This window comes from Rana temporaria, chromosome 3 (genome assembly GCF_905171775.1).
Source record: "Rana temporaria chromosome 3, aRanTem1.1, whole genome shotgun sequence".
NCBI lineage: Eukaryota > Metazoa > Chordata > Amphibia > Anura > Ranidae > Rana > Rana temporaria.
In genome coordinates, this window is record NC_053491.1 from 153,610,717 (window position 1) to 153,625,824 (window position 15,108).

A 15,108-nucleotide genomic window follows, 5' to 3' on the forward strand; every position below is an offset into this window, starting at 1 on the left:
TTTTATTTTTAAATCTGTTCAACCTGCTCATCTACAGCATGCTGAATAGGAATAACCACATACCAAAAAAAGAGAAACATTTGAAATCCTATGGCCCGGATTCACAAAGCACATGCGCCGACGTGTCTCAAGATACGCTGCGTAAGTGCAAATATGCGCCGTCGTATCTGTGCGCCGGACCCACAAACTAAGATACGCCTAAAAATAGGCTTCATCCCACCGACGTAACTTGTCTACGCCGGCGTAGAGTGGGCGCATATTTATGCTGGACGCATGGTGGCGCTCACATTGATCAGCTATTCAAATATGCAAATGAGGAAAATACGGCGATTCACGAACCTGCGCCCACCCGACGCAGGCTATGAGAGGTGCGCGTAAGTTGTACGTCCCGCGTAAAGTTAAGCCCCATAAAGGAGGTGTAACTCAGCAGCAGACATGTAAAGGTCTGCATCAGGGAACAGAAGCCGGCGGTTTTTACGTGGTTTTCGTTGGACGTGTGTCTGGATGGGCGCAGATTACGTTCATGGCGTAGGCAGTGATCCGGGGTATCTTAGGCAGTTGTTCCGACGTGTTTGTGAGCATGCGCACTGGGATGCGTCCACGGGACGGCGCATGCGCCGTTCGTTGTACGTATCTGTCTGGCGCTCGGCCCATCATTTGCATGGGGTGACGTCTCATTTGCATGGCTCACGCCCACTTCCACCTACACCGGCTTACGCCTAGGAAACCTAGCACAGTTTTGAGAGCAAGTGCTCTGTGAATTTCATGCTTGCCTCTCTGCACTGCGTCGGCGTAGCGTACAGGAGATACGCTACGGTGGCATAAATGTGCGCCGCTGTCTGTGAATCCGGGCCTATATGTGTGGATGAGACTTGAAGCTCATTCTAACCTGCTCATTTTGCACAGCTCATTCTAACCCACAATGCACTAAAGTGCATAAAATTAGGCCCCTTTCACACTGATCAGTTTTTCGTAAGTTTTTGCCTTTCCAAAAGCGTAAGAAAAATGCATCACCATTAAATTCTATGGAGCTCTTCAGACCAGTCATTTGCCAGTCAGTTGTGCTTTTAACCAATTGCCTACCAGCCGCCATTATACTGCGGCAGGTCTTAAAGATCCTGGGAACCGTCATAGCCGTACGTCAGTCCCTTTAAGCGGCATAGCAGGCGCATCGCATCTAGGGAGTGCTGATGCTACTGACAGCCGGCAGCGAGCGATAGCGGGCACGAGAGCTAGAACAGGGACGTGTGTGTGTAAACACACAAACCCCTGTTCTGTTCTGTGAGGAGAGACAGATCGTGAGTTCCTAATAGCTAGGAATCATGATCTGTCATTTCCTCTAGGTCAGTCCCCTCCCCCTACAGTTAGAAACACACTAGGGAACACAATTAACCCCTTGATCGCCCCCTAGTGTTAACCCCTTCCCTGTCAGTGAATACTAGTAAAAAAAATAATAATAATAAAAATGCTATAAATCTATCCCCTATTACACTATAACTTTTGCGCAAACCAACCAATATGCACTTATTGCAATTTGTATTACCAAAAAATATATTGAAGAATACATATCGGCCTAAACTGAGAAAACAAAAAAAAATTGGGGACATTTATTTTAGCAAAAGTACAACATTTTGTGTTTTTTTCAAAATTGTCGCTCTTTTTTTGTTTATAGCGCAATCACAGAGATGATCAAATACCACTGAAAGAAAGCTCTATTTGTGGTTAAAAAAAGGACGTCAATTTTGTTTGGGTACAGCGTCACAAGTTCGCGCAATTGTCAGTTAAAGTGACGCAGTGCCGAATTGCAAAAAATGGTCCAGTCATTGAGCAGCCAATTCTGAAGTGGTTAAAAGTCCTGCATGCTGCATTGTTGGTGCATGTTTAACAAATGCACTAAAAAACGCTCCTCCCATTGAAATAAATAGAAAAAAAAATCACAGTTGTGTTTTTGGTGCAGTTTCAGAGCCACATGTGCAAAACGCATCGGAAACGCGACAAAAACATGGTAAAACATGGCAAAAATGCATATGTATTTGTGTTTGCAATGAAGTGTGTTTGCAATACAGTGTTTTTTCAATGGAGCAGCGTGACAACAGCCTTACATAGACGTTTACAAAAAAACAGAACAAAATAATGTCGTTCATTTTAGCAATGCACTGCAGTACCAGACAGCACACATTCACACCTCACACCAGCACACACAATAAAGCACACTGTGTGAACAAGCCTTTAGAGGTATAGGAAATATGGCTGCTATAGACAGGTCAAAGGTCTTTTTAAAGTACAAAGTTTAGCTTTTTTATGCCTTATGCATTTCTAAGAAATAGTTCTGAAACCCACATGTTTATACACAAAGTTACAAGCCAATGAAAAAATAACTATTGTGACTGGAATTCTTTCTTCTGAGACATTTACCTCAGGAACACCTCTAAATTTTGATCTCTTATCTTTTACAATAGCCTTTACCACTATAGCGTGTCAAGAAAAGATACTTTTTTTAAATGTGTGGATTGGAGCAAAAATCTGTTATCGCTTAAAGGTGTTGTAAAGGTTTGTTTTTTATTTTATAAATAGGTTCCTTTAAGCTAGTGCATTGTTGGTTCACTTACCCTTTCCTTCGATTTCCCTTCTAAATGTTTTTTTTCTTTGTCTGAATTTCTCACTTCCTGTTTCTCCTCAGTAAGCTTGCCCCATCATCCGAGCTGTTCTGGCTGGGGGTTAGTCAGCCAGAACAGCTTAGTGCTGGTTCACACAGGGGCAACCCGACTTACAGCGCGACTTTGCAAGGGGACTTCAGCGTGACTTGGAGCAACTTACAACGCGACTTGAAGTTGCCTCCAGGACAGGCGACTTTGGCTGTGGCCAATCACAGAATAATCAGCTCTGTGGGAGGGAGGGGTTTGCCTGAGTAAACTATTTTATTTTCCTGCAAAGTTGCTTCAGTTAAAGCGGAAGTAAACCCATCTATTTGATAGTTTAAAAAAACAGTTAACATTCCCGGCATGTCGGAAATGCTAGATGTCACATTTGCTTGTGCTCTCAACCAAACTGTCAAACCATCCAATGGCTGGTTTCATAACTGATCACATGTGCAGCATTATGGCAGTTGCAGATTAAACAGAGGCCAAGATGGCAGCTTCCTTGGCTGAAAACAATAGGAGGGTTTACTTCCACTTTAAGAGAGTGATCCGACTTTGGAGGCAACTTCCATTGAAATCTATGGGTACAAGTCGGATAGAAGTCGCCTTGAAGTAGTACAGGAACCTTTTCTGAAGTCGGAGCGACTTCAGTAGTGTACATTAAGACGGCTCTCATTGAATTGAATTGAATTGAATGTCGCTCAACTTGGGGCGACACACGCCAGATCCCAGGCCGTGGTAGTGTGAACCAGCACTTACTGAGGAGGAACAGGAAGTGAGAAATTTAGACAAAGAAAAAAAAACATATAGAAGGGAAATCAAAGGAAAAGGTAAGTGAACCAACAATGCACTACTGTAGCTCAAAGGAACCTATTTAGAAAAAAAAAAAAAAAAAACCTTTACAACCCCTTTAAGTCTAAGCAGTTAAAGTGGAGCTATAGTCTAATAAAAAAGTTTAATAATGTACAATTAAAAAGCTTAAAATTATATATATATATTTTTTAAAATAACAAACATGTCATACTTACCTCCTCTGTGCAATGATTTTGCACAGAGCAGCCCAGATCCTCCTCTTATTGGGTCCTTCGCAGGCACTCTTGGCCCCTCCCTCCTTCAGAATGTCCCCACAGCAAGCAGCTTGCTATGGGGGGACCCAAGCTGAGCCAAAGCTCTGTGTGTCCATTCAGGAACAGAGCCGCGGTTGGCCCTGTCCCCTATCTCTAATCATTGGCTCACTGACTTTGATCGACAGCAGCAGGAGTCAATGGTGCCCGCTGCTGTGCTTCAGCCAATCAGGAGGGAGAGTCCCGAACAGCATTAAGATAGAAAACCTTCTGCCTTTAGAACCACTTTAAAGCGGGGGTTCACCCTTAGAGGGCACTTTTTCCCCTTAGATTTCTGCTCGTTTTCTCTAGGGGAATCGGCTATTTGTTTTAAAATATGTGCAGTACTTACCCGTTTACGAGATGCATCCTCTCCGTCGCTTCCGGGTATGGGCTGCGGGAATGGGCGTTCCTTCTTGATTGACAGGCTTCCGAGAGGCTTCCGACGGTCGCATCCATCGCGTCACGATTTTCCGAAAGAAGCCGAACGTCGGTGCGCAGGCGCAGTATAGAGCCGCACCGACGTTCGGCTTCTTTCGGCTACGAGTGACGCGATGGATGTGACCGTCGGAAGCCTCTCGGAAGACTGTCAATCAAGAAGGAACGCCCGCTCCCGAAGACCCATACCCGGAAGCGACGGAAGAAGATGCAGCTCGAAAACGGGTAAGTACTGCTCATATTTTAATACAAATAGACGATTCCCCTAGACCGAACGAGCAGGAAGCTAAGGGGAGAAAAAAAAAAATTAACAAATGGGTGAACTCCTGCTTTAAACACAGACATTCTAGGCTTCAAGCTGCTTTTTCTCTGCGGCAACGTGAAGCCCAAATGTAGGGGACAATAAAAACTGTCCCAGCTCACAGGCTAGATGCTGAAAAAGGAAGTCATCACACACTGGATTAATCACTAATGTCCTAATTTATTGCAGGGAATATCCACAAGCAGGGCTTTGACAGTCCCTGCCCTAGGACCTCCCATCTAATGTGTTTCACTAAGTACTGTAGATTCTCTACAACTAAGCCCTATTAGGTGAAACATGTTAGAGCGGCAGTCCTAAGGCAGAAAACTGTCAAAGCCATGCTTGTGGTTCACACATGCAATAAATGAAAATATTAGTGATCCTTGTGGTGACTTTCATTTTCAGCATTTAATGCACATGTGTCAAACACAAGTGGCCGGAATCTGGCCCACCAGGCCTTTTCATGTGGCACTTGCACCTCTCCTGCAGCTGCAGCACTCCCTTGTCTCTGCCTACACCTTGTCTCAGCAGTCAGCAGCAGCAAGGAGGACAGAACTCCTCCACCAGATGCTGCGCTTTTCTATGCAGCCACAGCAAGGATCATCTCTGCCCCTATCTCAGCAGATGGCAGCAAAGAGGAGGACAGAACACCTCCTACAGATCCTGTGCCTCTCTGTACAGCCACAGCACCCCCTTGTCTCCACCTCCCATGGTCTCAGCATTCAGCAGCTTCATCCTGGCAGCAGCACAGGGTAAGGGTTGGGCACTGTTGTGCAGGAGAGAGTGGGGAACACTTGACTTCTGAAGATGGGGGGCTCTTGACATCTGATGCAAGGTGACGTGGGGTGTTCTGGACATTTAGTCTAAAAGATACAGTTCTTTGAGGGAAACCATAATATTGGTGTGGACCATGAAATTGAGTTTGGCATCCCTGATTTAATATATAATTTAATACATCGTTTTAATGCATTCTTTTTTTTGTAGTTCAGTGATTAAACCTTGTACTAAATACCTGTAGCTAGATTCAGGTACAATGGAGCAAACTTGCGGCGGCGTAGCTTAGCGTGTTTAGGCTACGCCGCTGTAAGTCAGCTAGGCAAGTACATGATTCACAATGTACTTGCCTGCTATCTTACGGCGGCGTAGCCTAAAGCGGGCGGGCGTAAGGGCGCCTAATTCAAATGTGTTTGAGGGGGGCGTGTTTTATGGTAATGAGGCTTGACCTCACGTTTTTTACGTTTTTTCTTACTGCGCATGCGCCGGGCGCCTACATTTCACAGTGTGCATTGCGGCTAAGTACGCCGCACGGGCCTATTGATTTTCACGTGGATGTAAACGACGTAAATCCCGATTCATGGACGACTTATGCAAACAACGTAAAAAATTCGAATTTCGACGCGGGAACGGCAGCCATACTTGACATTACTATTCCAATAGGGCCTAGCCCTAACTTTACGCGGCCTATGTCTTACGCAAACGGCGTAAAAGTACTGCGTCAGCCGGGCGTACGTTCGTGAATCGGCGTATCTCCTCATTTACATATTCTACGCCACCTAGCGGCCATCCAAAATATTGCAATCTAAGATAGGACGGCGCAAGCCGTCGTATCTTAGATATGTTTGAGCGTATCTCTGTTTGAGCATACACTTAAACATAAGTCGGCGTAGATTCTGAGTTAGGTCGACTTATCTACTGATAAGTCGGCCTAACTCTTACTGAATCTACCTACTGGTGATCATGTCAGTGAAATGGCCTTTCTTTTACGATGTGATAAGGCGAAATACCCTGTAGTGAAATCAATGCAGTGTTTTTATTCTATGCAGACACTGTAGCCACAAGGACTAAAGGGCTGCATGAGGAGGAGGTTTATCAATGTTGCCAATTTTGCTTACACTTCCTGCCCACAGAATGAGTTTGTAAATCAGGGCTCATGGGAACTGTAGTCCAGCGGAGGAACCCTGTGTCTGCAGAAAGTGAAATAGGTCACCCCCTTGGATCCCTCCTCCTGGTCCAATGCATGGAGAGCCCATTCAGTAGGAGGACGATATTTTACTGTAGCATCTTCTAGAACCGCTCATCCTGGCCCAATGCGTGGAGAGCCCTGCTGTAGGAGGACGATATTGTAGCATCTTCTAGGACCGCTCATCCTGGCCCAATGCGTGGAGAGCCCTGCTGTAGGAGGATGATATTGTAGCATCTTCTAGGACCGCTCATCCTGGCCCAATGCGTGGAGAGCCCTGCTGTAGGAGGACGATATTGTAGCATCTTCTTGGACCGCTCATCCTGGTCCAATGCGTGGAGAGCCCTGCTGTAGGAGGACGATATTGTAGCATCTTCTTGGACCCTCATCCTGGCCCAATGCGTGGAGAGCCCTGCTGTAGGAGGACGATATTGTAGCATCTTCTTGGACCCCTCCTCCTGGCCCAAGCTGCATTAAGAGCCCTGCTGCAGGGGAATGATATTGCAGAGTAAAAATGTTTTACATTAGGTGGACTTTAAGCCGCAGTGCTACCGTTTTCTAATGTAAGGTTTAAGCCTCATGCACACTGGACATTTTTACAGCTGCGGTTTTTGGCTTCAGGCATTTTTTTCTGCAGCCAGTAAATGCCCCAGCATGTTCTTCTATGTGTCCATGTACACATAGGCTGTTATCAGCATTTTTTGGAAGAGGGGTTATCTGGCTGGAAAAAAAAATCCAGAACCATTGGGTTTTAGGAATGCTGGACGTTAAAAAACACCAGTAGCGTTATCTGCAGAAAGCTGTAGTTGTAGAATGAGTTTTGCAGTGTTTTTTCAGTAGCGTTTTTCATATATTGTACCTTCACATCATTAAGTGACTTGATGCATGCTAGGAGTGATCCCAAATTTAGGGGACCTTATAAAGGTTCATCTCAGGTTCATTTACCTCAGCCCTACAAAGGTCTCATGGTAGCAGCCTTTGTTGAACATTGAGCTGTATGGGGCATGGCACATGTACCATCCTCCCTCATTTCACTGTAGGCTAATCAGGAACAGGGCTGGACTGGGACAAAAATTTGGCCCTGGACTTCATCCAGACCGGCCCACTTTAATTCAATAAAATGCACGCCCACCATAAGGCCCCAACATTATTGTATATCATGAGAGGGTGAAAGAGAGGAAAATGAGAGAGAGAGGGAGGGTTGAGGGAAAGGGGGTGAGAGGGGGTGGGTGAGAGAGGGGGGTGAGTGTAAGAAAAAGAGAGTGAGCGTAAAAGAGAGGGGGTGAGTGTAGGACCCCTTTTTACACTGAGGCGTTTTTTAGGTGCTTTTGGGCTAAAAATAGCGCCTGTAAAGCGACTGAAAAACGCCTCCGCTGCAGTCCCAGTGTGAAAGCCTGAGTGCTTTCACACTGGGGTGCTGCCAGGGCGTTAGAAAAAGTCCTCCAAGCAGCATCTCTGTTTTAAAAAACGACCCACTGAGCCATCGGCCCACCGGGAAACTCCCTGTAGTCCCTATGGCCAGTCCATCCCTGATCAGGAAGTTGCTATGTGAAATATGTTTAATTCCACCTACCAAGTTATTATCTTTGGGATGTGTACATATGTTTATTGTCTCTACAGTATATGTAATTTACTGTTAAAAAGGGTTAAAAATTAGTACATCATATCTAAAGAGAACCGTGAATGTTATGCCTTTTTCAGAACAAAAAAAATGCCTATAAGGTTACTTTCACACTGAGGCGCTTTGCGAGCGATATAACGCTAAAAATAGCGCCTGCAAAGTGCCCTGAAGGAGCCGCTCCTTTCACTCCAGTGTGAAAGCCCGAGGGCTTTCACACTGGAGCGGGGCGCTGGCCGGTCGCTCAAAAAAGTCCTGCTAGCCGCATCTTTGAGGCGCTGTAGGAGCGGTGAATACACCGCTCCTAAAGTGCCCCTGCCCATTGAAATCAATAGGAAGCGCCTTCAAACCACCAGCAAAGCGCTGCTACAGTTTTACCCTTTTTCGCTAGCGCCCGAAAAGCGCCACAAAAACGATGGTAAAATAGCAGCTCTTTACCGCCAACGCCCACGACGCTCCAGTGTGAAAGTAGCCTTAGTTCTTATTATAACATTATTCGGAGCTTATTTTTCTAATAAATTCATGTTACAAAAACTTACTGCAAGGAATGTCACAGATCTGGGTAGGAAATGAGAAATTCACATCTTCTCTTATGCCCTGTGAAGTAAAAAAGTCAAGGAAATGTAAAAATGTATTGTATTAATGTATGCATAATGACAAAGCCTAAACAGGCACATTGCTTATTTTCAGAACATTGTATTCCCCTACAGTGCATCTGTAAAGTATTCACAGCATTTAAACTTTTTCCACATTTTGTTATGTTACAGCCTTATTCCAAAATGAATTAAATTAATTTTTTTCTCAAAATACTACAAACAATACCCCATAATGACAACATGAAAAAAGTTTGGCTGAACTTTTTGCGAATTTATTCAAAATAAAAAAATCACATGAACATAAGTATTCACAGCCTTTGCCATGACTCTCAAAACTGAGCTCAGGTGCATCCTTTTTCCACTGATCATCCTTGAGATGTTTCTACAACTTGATTTGGAGTCTACCTGTGGTAAATTCAGTATATTGGACATGATTTTGAAAGGCACATATCTGTCTATAGAAGGTCCCACAGTTAACAGTGAAAGTCAGAGAACAAACAAAGCCATGAAGTCCAAGGACTTGTCTGTAGACCTCCGAGACAGGATTGTATAAGGGGAAGGGCACAGAAACATTTCTGCAGCATTGAAGGTCCCAATTAGCACAGTGGCCTCCATCATCCGTAAATGTAAGATGTTTGGAACCACCAGGACTTTTCCTAGAGCGGGCCGCTGGCCAAACTGAGTGATCGGGGGGAGAAGGGCCTTTGTCAGGGAGGTAACCAAGAACCTGATGGTCACTCTGACAGAGTTCCAGCGTTTCTCTGTGGAAAGAGGAGAACCTTCCAGAAGAACAACCATCTCTGCAGCACTCCACCAATCAGGCCTGTATGGTAAATTGGCCAGATTGGCCAGAGAGAAGCCAGTGAAAGGCACATGACAGCCCGCCTGGAGTTTGCCAAAAGGCACCTGAAGGACTCTCAGACCACGAGAAACAAAATTCTCTGGTCTGATAAAACTAAGACTGAACTCTTTGGCCTGAATGGCATGTCTGGAGGAAACCAGGCACCGCTCATCACCTGGCCAATGTCATTCCTACAGTGAAGCATGGTGGTGGCAGCATCATGCTGTGGGGATGTTTTTCAGCGACAGGAACTGGGAGACTACTCAAGATCGAGTGAAAAATGAATGCATCAATGTACAGAGACATCATTGATGAAAATATGCTCCAGAGCGCTCTGGACCACAGACTGGGGTGAAGGTTCATCTTCCAACAGGACAAGGACCCTAAGCACACAACCAACATAGCAAAGTAGTAGATACAGGACAACTCTGTGAATGTTCTTGAGTGGCCCAGCCTGAGCCCAGACTTGAACATGATTGAACATCTCTGGAAAGATCTGAAAATGGCTGTGCTCCGACACTCCCCATCCAACCCGATGGAGCTTGAGAGGTCCTGCAAAGAAGAATGGGAGAAACTGCCCAAAAATAGGTGTGCCAAGCTTGTAGCATCATCCTCAAAAAGACTTGAGGCAATTATTGGTGCCAAAGGTGCTTCAACAAAGTATTGAGCAAAGGTTGTAAATACTTATGTACATGGGATTCTTTTTAATAAGCCTGCAAAGATTTTAAACAAACTTCTTTCATGTTGTCATTATGGGGTATTGTTTGTAGAACTTTGAGGGAAATAATGAATGTAATACATTTTGGAATAAGGCTGTAACATAACGAAATGTGGAAAAAGTGAAGCGCTGTGAATACTTGATACCAGATGCAGTGTATATTTATAAACTGAGATGACATTTTTCTTCTATAATGCCGCGTACACCCGAATGTTTTTAATGATGTGAAAAATTCAATTTTTTTTTTAAATGTCATTAAAAGGGGCTGTGTGTAGGCTCCAGAGCATTTTTCTCTACGTGAAAAATGGGCATTAAAAATGTAGAACATTGTCTAATTTTTCACGTCGTGAAAAATGATCGTGTGTAGGCTTTAACGACGGGGAAAAAACACGCATATTCAGGAGCTGGTTCTAGTAAAACTAGCGTTTGTAATGGAGATAGCACATTCGTCACGCTGTAACAGACTGAAAAGCACGAAGACTGCAAAGCGCAAATCGTCTCTCACCAAACTTTTACTAACACGAAATCAGCAAAAGTAGCCCAAAGAGTGGCGCCATCTGAATGGAACTTCCCCTTTATAATGTCGTTGTACGTGTTGTACGTCACCGCGCTTTGCTCCAGCATTTTTATTGGTCGAGAAAAACATTGTTTTTTCTAGGACATGAAAAATAGTTGTGTGTACGCAGCATCACAATCTTGCTTGGCCCCACTGTTCAAATTCCTCTTTACAAATATTACAACATTTAGCTAATGAATAAAGAATGATGAGCGCAAACTGAAAATCTAAAAGTGAATATAAAGACAGTCCATAGGGGACTGATAACAATCAATAAAGATATGCAGTGAATTCAAAATTAGTGAAATAACCCAAAACTGATAATAAATCCAAAAATAAAAGTCCAAATATATAAATCAAAGTTTGGATAAATCAATCTAGTGTGCCAGTGATAAACAAAACTTCTGCACTTCGGGCATCAATGTGGACAATCTTGATAACTCTTTGCTTAGCCTGGGCTCACAGTGCGCTTACCTCCAGACACTAGGTCATGCGTGTCAACGAAAACCTCCCAAAACTGGAACAGAATCCAAACAGTGGGTAACACGTGTTGCACGGAATTTTCCCAGTGCTGAGATAGAATCGAGGGGCGTTCTCTGTATCCAATACCAGTATAGGTCCAGGCGCAGCGAAGTCGACTCCACAGGATAGCCACAAGGTGTATCAGGAGCAAATGTAGAAATAAAAAGCTCTCATGGTGAAGTATGCAAGCACTTTAAAATTTAATAAAGGTAAAAATGTGCTTACATTGAAAAAACGAATAAAACGCCAAACAGCGGCACTTCCGGTGGACGGTCAGGGTGTCACGCTGTTTGGCGTTTTATTCGTTTTTTCAATGTAAGCACATTTTTACCTTTATTACATTTTAAAGTGCTTGCATACTTCACCATGAGAGCTTTTTATTTCTACATTTGCTCCTGATACACCTTGTGGCTATCCTGTGGAGTCGACTTCGCTGAGCCTGGACCTATACTGGTATTGGATACAGAGAACGCCCCTCGATTCTATCTCAGCACTGGGAAGATTCCGTGCAACACGTGTTACCCACTGTTTGGATTCTGTTCCAGTTTTGGGAGGATTTCGTTGACACGCATGACCTAGTGTCTGGAGGTAAGCGCACTGTGAGCCCAGGCTAAGCAAAGAGTTATCAAGATTGTCCACATTGATGCCCGAAGTGCAGAAGTTTTGTTTATCACTGGCACACTAGATTGATTTATCCAAACTTTGATTTATATATTTGGACTTTTATTTTTGGATTTATTATCAGTTTTGGGTTATTTCACTAATTTTGAATTCACTGCATATCTTTATTGATTGTTATCAGTCCCCTATGGACTGTCTTTATATTCACTTTTAGATTTTCAGTTTGCGCTCATCATTCTTTATTCAGATCTTTATTTGTTGTTAGCACATTTTAGATTTGAGCAGCATTTTGTTTTTCACTGGTCACTTTTAATTTTCACTGTTGGCTAGCGCTTTAGTCACCCACTTGTCTATAACATTTAGCTAATATTTTCCATTTATTTTCACAAATTCACCTGAGATGCCTTTCTATGATAAAAGCAGTTTTTCTCTTTGAAATTGGCAAACAATGCTTGCAGAAATGCTTCTTACACATGTCTGAATGACTCACAAAGGACCGATTCAGCTGAGATTGCATACCATTCATTCAGTCTCATTAGCAATGATGGTAAAATGACAAATATTTAATATGTATTCATGCCACTTTGACAATTGTTGACCTTGGCTTAAACCAAGTTTTTCAAGGCACTGGAACAAGACTATAAAGCACCTCTGGCTAGACTGGGTCGAAAAGTGGAGCCAAAATCTTATGTTTAGGTATTGGTCATTTTAACCTCCCTGGCGGTATGATTATGTCAGATTTTAGGTGCTGAAAGGGGTACAATTATTTTGCATGGAAAGTTGGCATTTTACACTGTAGACCTGTAATTCTTAGGAATAACTCATTTAAATCAGTCCAAACAAGTCTAGTAGACATCCCGGGTATGATAAAGTTTGAAACACAAAATCATAAATTATAATATAATAAATAACTATAAATAATTATAACAAATAATAATATAATAATAATAAAAATTATTCAATAATGTAATCAAATCAAAAACACTGAAATTTGCTCAGTTGCAGAATTGTCGCTGCCATTACTTTCCGTGTTTGATGACAAATTTCCCCCACAAATCGCTATCGCTCAATTCTGCAAGTGATTATAATTTATTATCGCTGTTTTCTAGCTGCTCTAAAACCACTTTTGCCATAAACGGACACTTTTTGGTTGCTATGGACAATCTACAGTTTCCAGGCAGAAAGAACCGTCTTTATAATATGAAAGTGCATGTAGGACACTGGACAGACCACTAGGGACAAGGGGGGGGGGATGTAATTATTTTATACAGTAATGTAATCTGTAAGATTACAGTATACTGTATGTATTGTGTGTTTTAACTTTTTTGAATTTGGCTCTGATCTCCACCCCCTTGCATTGCAATGCCGCAGGGAACGGAGCTCAGCGGCACTCGGGCACTGTGTGAATCGATATAAAACCAGGGTACAGCGCTAGATAAACAGTGATAAACCAAAATATAAATTGAAAAATATTAGGTGGCAAATAAATTGTGAAGAAAGCATCTGTGACATAAGAATTCCAATGAGGAATAATCAAGTCCATAGAATGTAATCCACATCAAAATAAATGAATGGAATAAAGTTCATGGATAGTGATCTGCATCAAAATAGAGAACAAGGATTGCCTCCACCGAAAGGACACCAAAATCGTGAGATGTAGTCTCCTTACCACATGTAATTGACCGTCGTTACAGCGGTCAGATCAGGCACAGGGATGCTTATATTCTTCCCGAATGGACTATCTCCAGGTATGTGTAATGAAGAGACAATATCCAGAGTGTACTCGCTCCAGGAGGTAAGTGATCGATTCAGACTCCCATGGAATGAGAAATAAGGGGAAACCCCATAGTGAAATACCGTTTGAAAGCGCATTTATTAAAAAGTAAAGTAGCACTTACAATTCTGTTGAAAAAGTAGCGCGGTATATGTAATCTGGGAAAGCGGTGTCTCCTCTGTACTACCCCTGTCTGCTAAACTCCGTGGTTGCGCATCTCTGTAAACAATGCGTGATGACGTTCCACTCAGCTAGGCCACACCACAGGGATCCTGAGTCTGGCTCGGGCATACCGCCAATGGTACTGAAATTCCACCCCGAGCCAGACTCGGGAATACCACTAGGCAGGTTAATCAAGTCATTTTGTAATGTAGAGAAACTATATGAGAATAAGGAGCACCACTCTGCAGTCCAGAAAGATATTTATTTATTGATAGACGTTTGAATTTTTTTTTTATAAGTGTTAATGATGAGTTAAAAACGCTCCCCAAATTCCCTATGCACAGTTTTGAAGCCTTTGACAAGAGTTAAGGCGTGGTAAAACTGCTCCACAATGGAAAGTGACATTACAGGAAATACATTTTAAGATCCTGAAACCACACTGCAACTGCTCTGAAAATGCCTGCCAGAGCATTTGCGAAACATTAACATAGACCTGAATGAGAGGTGTTGAAAGGCTTCAAATTCCTCCTGTCTCGACACGAGGCTTCAATTTTAAGTAAAGCGATGCTAACGCTTAATGTTTTGATAATGTGAACAGCACGGTGTGCTGTGCATTGCATCATTTTTAATGCCCATCAAACGCCTGCTTTTAATGCCAGTGTAATGTTTTTGAAATTCTTAAAGCGGGAGTTCACCCGAATTTATTTTTTTAATATTAGATTTATGCTCATTTTGTCTAGGGGAATCGGCTAGTTTTTTTAAAAATGAAGCAGTACTTACCGTTTTAGAGAGCGATCTTCTCCGCCGCTTCCGGGTATGGTCTTCGGGACTGGGCGTTCCTATTTGATTGACAGTCTTCCGAAAGGCTTCCGACGGTCGCATCTATCGCGTCACGAGTAGCTGAAAGAAGCCGAACATCGGTGCGGCTCTATACGGCGCCTGCGCACCGACGTTCGGCTACTTTCGGAAAATTGTGACGCGATAGATGCGACCGTCAGAAGCCTGTCGGAAGACTGTCAATCAAGAAGGAACACCCAGTCCCTCAGCCCATACCCGGAAGCGGCGGAGAAGATCGCTCTCTAAAACGGTAAGTACTGCTTCGTTTTTAAAAAAAATAGCTGATTCCCCTAGACAAAATGAGCATGAATCTAATGTTAACAATTTACATTTCCGGGTGAACCTCCACTTTAAAGTGGACCATCAGTAATTTTTTCAACTTTCCATCTATTAAATCATCTGCCCCTGTTGTTTTAACTTAT

At 43.2% G+C, this 15,108-nt stretch overlaps 1 protein-coding gene across 1 annotated transcript in view; it reads right to left on the bottom strand.

The window, feature by feature from the left end:
• Positions 1–15,108, bottom strand: part of LOC120931816 (interleukin-17 receptor E-like) — a 77,421-nt gene that overhangs the window by 32,310 nt on the left and 30,003 nt on the right. The window contains exon 6 of the mRNA XM_040343661.1: positions 8,599–8,656. Coding sequence (XP_040199595.1) covers positions 8,599–8,656 — 58 coding nt within the window. The remainder of the gene's footprint in view (positions 1–8,598; positions 8,657–15,108) is intronic.